This window comes from Sinohyriopsis cumingii, chromosome 6 (assembly GCF_028554795.1).
Source record: "Sinohyriopsis cumingii isolate HCF-2022 chromosome 6, ASM2855479v2, whole genome shotgun sequence".
Taxonomy (NCBI): domain Eukaryota; kingdom Metazoa; phylum Mollusca; class Bivalvia; order Unionida; family Unionidae; genus Sinohyriopsis; species Sinohyriopsis cumingii.
The window spans coordinates 4,066,317-4,071,202 of NC_142966.1; the positions used below are offsets into that span (position 1 = coordinate 4,066,317).

Here is a 4,886-nt window from a genome sequence, read left to right on the forward strand (position 1 = left end):
GCGATCCTGACTGATTTATTCTGCATGAGTCAGATTGATTTATTCTGCGCGATCCTGCGTCAATTTATTCTGAATGAGTCAGATTGATTTATTCCGCATGATTCTGACTGATTTACTTATTTATTTTACTGAAATTTACAAAAAATAACCAAAATCGTTAATTTGTCGGGTAAATACCCCAGCGAAATCAGGAAATTGTTCAAATTTATCAATTTATCAGGTAGTTACCCCGACGGATTTAGGAAATTATCTAAAATCATCATTTTGCTGGGTATATTACCCGACGGATTTGCAAATTTAATCAAATTTTTTTATTCTTCTGATTTTTATTTACTTTATTCCACATGATTCTGACTGATTTATTCTGCATGAGCCAGATTGATTTATTCCGCATGATTCTGACTGATTTACTTATTTATTTTACTGAAATTTACAAAAAATAACCAAAATCGTTAATTTGTCGGGTAAATACCCCGGCGGTTTCAGGAAATTAATAAAAATCATTAATTTTCTGGGTAGTTACCCCGACGGATTTAGGAAATTATCTAAAATCATCATTTTGCTGGGTATATTACCCGACGGATTCACGGAATTGTTCAAAATTATCCGCGAGGATATCCAGGAAGATAAAATTTTCTACTTGGTGGATTTTCCAAAACAGGCCGAGGGAGTCCAGGAACAATCAAATATCTACTTGGTGGATTATTTAGAACGGGGCGAGGCAGTCCAGGGAAAATCATTGGCCGTTTCACAGAATCAAATTTAGCCATCGACATTTCAAAATTTGGAAATTCTTCCGTGAGTTTTTTCACCGGTGTGATTTTTTTGTCATTATTCAGCTTGACACTATTTTGATTGATATTTTCGATCAGGTTTTTTTGTTCTACGATAAATTTGTTTATTTTATCAATAATTTCCTTGTTACAGCAATTGTGCGGCATTTTATCATTATTATTTCTATCGTTGGCTATTTTTCGCAAATTATTAATTTCATCAACGTAAATGTTAGTCTTAATCTCATCCAACTCTGAATGGTGCTTTATTTCCATTAAATTTTTCTCAAGCTCCTCGATATATTTTTTAGCACCGCTAAGTTTATTTCGATATTTTTTCCCCTGGTCAACTAAATTGATTAGTTCCATTCGATTAATCTCAATTTTGTTGGTTTTATTTTCATTATCGTGTTTTATTGGTGAAATTGCGACGGGATTTTTCTTGATAATGCCAGCAACAACATCCGCGATGATTTTTCTTTCCTCGGATTTTATAATGGATTTTTCAGAGTTGGATGAGATTAAGACTAACATTTACGTTGATGAAATTAATAATTTGCGAAAAATAGCCAACGATAGAAATAATAATGATAAAATGCCGCACAATTGCTGTAACAAGGAAATTATTGATAAAATAAACAAATTTATCGTAGAACAATAAAACCTGATCGAAAATATCAATCAAAATATTGTCAAGCTGAATAATGACAAAAAAATCACACCGGTGAAAAAACTCACGGAAGAATTTCCAAATTTTGAAATGTCGATGGCTAAATTTGATTCTGTGAAACGACCAATGATTTTCCCTGGACTGCCTCGCCCCGTTCTAAATAATCCACCAAGTAGATATTTGATTGTTCCTGGACTCCCTCGGCCTGTTTTGGAAAATCCACCAAGTAGAAAATTTTATCTTCCTGGATATCCTCACGGATAATTTTGTAAAATTAAATAAAAATCAGAAAAATCAATAAATTTGAACAATTCCGTGAATCCGTCGGGTAATATACCCAGCAAAATGATGATTTTAGATAATTTCCTAAATCCGTCGGGGTAACTACCCAGAAAATTAATGATTTTTATTAATTTCCTGAAACCGTCGGGGTATTTACCCGACAAATTAACGATTTTGGTTATTTTTTGTAAATTTCAGTAAAATACATAAGTAAATCAGTCAGAATCATGCGGAATAAATCAATCTGGCTCATGCAGAATAAATCAGTCGGAATCATGTGGAATAAAGTATATAAAAATCAGAAAAATAAAAAAATTTGATTAAATTTGCAAATCCGTCGGGTAATATACCCAGCAAAATGATGATTTTAGATAATTTCCTAAATCCGTCGGGGTAACTACCTGATAAATTGATAAATTTGAACAATTTCCTGATTTCGCTGGGGTATTTACCCGACAAATTAACGATTTTGGTTATTTTTTGTAAATTTCAGTAAAATAAATAAGTAAATCAGTCAGAATCATGCGGAATAAATCAATCTGACTCATTCAGAATAAATTAACGCAGGATCGCGCAGAATAAATCAATCTGACTCATGCAGAATAAATCAGTCAGGATCGCGCAGAATAAATCAATCTGACTCATGCGGAATAAATTAACACAGGATCGCGTAGAATAAATCAATAAAAATCAGAAAAATCAATAAATTTGAACAATTTCATGAATCCGTCGGGTAAGATACCCAGCAAATTAATGATTTTAGATAATTTCCTAAATCCGTCGGGGTAACTACCTGACAAGTTGATAAATTTGAACAATTTCCTAAATTCGTCGGGTTAACTACCCGATAAATTAACGATTTTGGTTATTTTTTGTAAATTTCAGTAAAATAAATAAGTAAATCAGTCAGAATCATTCAGAATAAATCAATCTGACGTATGCAGAATAAATTAACGCAGAATCGTGCAGAATAAATATTAAGCTTTTATCCGGTAATGACCGATAGCTAGTGTGTTAATCCCGTCATCGCAATATCGTTTGTCATCGAAGTTGTTCAAAGCTGCTTTGTTGATCCGATTTGTTGCAATTTCATGATGATATGACCGAAATGTGAATGAAACCGCAGATGATATTTTTTCGCGTGATCCTCGATGTAACGCTGCGAGATAATCTTGAAATTTTAATTTGTTCTTGACAAAAGTGAAGCTGATGCCTTTAGCTTTCTTTACCTCCTTAGACGATTCTGAGATAAGCGAGTACATTTTAGACCTCAATCCGACAAATTCACGGATAGGATCAAATGAATATTCATCTTTGTACTTTCCGATAACTTTCTTGTTGGTGTCATCGTTAAATTTGCCTTTAACGTCGGATAGGTCAAATCGATCCTTATTATCATAGATGTCCTGAAATAGATCACCGTTGCAGTCTGAACCAGGAACTTCGTAAACTAGTGAGTCGGTATCGGTGAATAATAATTTTACGCGGGGCCATTTCTTCTTAGCAAATCCATAATGAAAATCGTACATAATACGCTTTGATAAATCTAGAACAGCCGCACCCACGTAAATAGGCTTGCTAAGATGCAATGTTGGCTGTAACATTTTAATTAGGATCAGATTCTTGCTGATGTAAGTTTTATCCAGGAATAAGTTAGATTTTAACAGACGGTTCCGTGTATCTTGGTCATTAACGATGCGAATATCGACCCGTTTGCGAATATTCTCCATCGTCTTGCCAAAGACGGAATTATTCATGATCTTGTAAAAATCTTTCTCAAAATCGTTCTTGGAGACCGCCCGGCGGGCGGTATTGCCGGCGATGTAGCTCTTCATCCAAGTTGAATGTTCGAACTGCAGCACCTTGTGAATTTTAGTCAAAATTAATCCTGCATCGATAGCTTGCTTCAGGATGGCATAATGGCACACATATCGTTTTTTCGATAATAAACTCGGAACGAGCTTGTGAATCTTAGTCGGTCTTGCTGTCCTTAGCGATAATTGTTCTCGGGATAACATATCATCAGTAATAATTAACGACTCAGGAAGATAAGGATAATCGTTGTGTTCATCATGGAGGCTCTCAGGATAATCAAAATCAGCCTCGACATAATAGCTCGTTAATGGATTCATTTCGATAAATTTATCATCCTTGTAGTTTTTCAAGAGAAATTCCTCCTCACTAATCCACTTAAATCCCCCGTAAGGCATTGGTTCAGACATTGCAGCTCCATACAAATTATTAGCGTCTAGGTAGGTGATATAGTTCACTGGAATATCTGGATTATAATCATGAAGATATTTGTGGTTCGCTGCCGCGTATTTCTTTGTGATGACGCTAATACCACCTCGAATTCCTCGCTCGATAAACAAATACATATCCGGGTCGGTTAAGAGCTCCAACTTTATTTTTGTTGATTTTAGTAATGCGTCCCACGATAATCCTGGTGCGGAATAATAATGAGCCGGATCTAGTCCATAAATTTTTATCGATGTTTCTCGAAACACCTCAAATATGTCAGCAAGCAGTAATACGTCAACAGTCAAGTACAGATCGTGATAATCGCCGAAATTCCGACAACTAAATTCCTGCCAGATTGTCTTGGCGTAATTGTACTCATCGTCGGTTATATTTTTATCGTTCATCGAGGAATAAAATTTATCTTTATCAGGTAGCTTTGTCTCGTTAAATCTATCAGGACCGTCAAAATACTCATATGGGAATATTCCTTTTTTCGACAAATACTTTACTTGTTCCTCATTATAGTATCTTGACATGACAGGAAAGCTCGAACAATTCTTCGCAAGGCTCTCCAGTGATGTTGCCATAAATTGGACCGAGTCAATAAATCGGAGATTTCCAACGGTGATCGACATGAGCTTCTAGCTGTTATTCGGAATACAGGAAATATCAAGGTTGTGATCATGCATGTAATCGACAATATCGGGATGACCTAGTGCTCGTACAATAAAATGACCATCATAGCCACGTAAATTGTGAAATACAACCGGAATATAAGGCTGGGTTACTCTGCATCTCGTGTGTGCCGCTCCTATGTACCTGTTCCTGAAAATATCATAATACGGTAATCGATCTTCACGCAAGTCTCCACGACAGATACAGCAGTGTTTGCTATCTTGGAAGGAGCTAAGTTTCATAAA

At 35.3% G+C, this 4,886-nt stretch overlaps 1 protein-coding gene across 1 annotated transcript; it reads right to left on the minus strand.

Annotated features, from left to right (window-relative positions):
• Window positions 1-2,702: 2,702 nt before the first annotated feature.
• LOC149796292 (uncharacterized) lies at window positions 2,703-4,502 on the minus strand. The gene has a single exon (XM_089960195.1). It carries the CDS (start codon window positions 4,500-4,502, stop codon window positions 2,703-2,705), a length of 1,800 nt encoding a protein of 599 aa, XP_089816321.1.
• Between the last annotated feature and the right edge of the window lie 384 nt (window positions 4,503-4,886).

Coding starts and splice junctions, on each gene's coding strand:
- LOC149796292 (XM_089960195.1), bottom strand. CDS start 4,502: ATGTCAAGATACTATAATGAGGAACAAGTAAAGTATTTGTCGAAAAAA.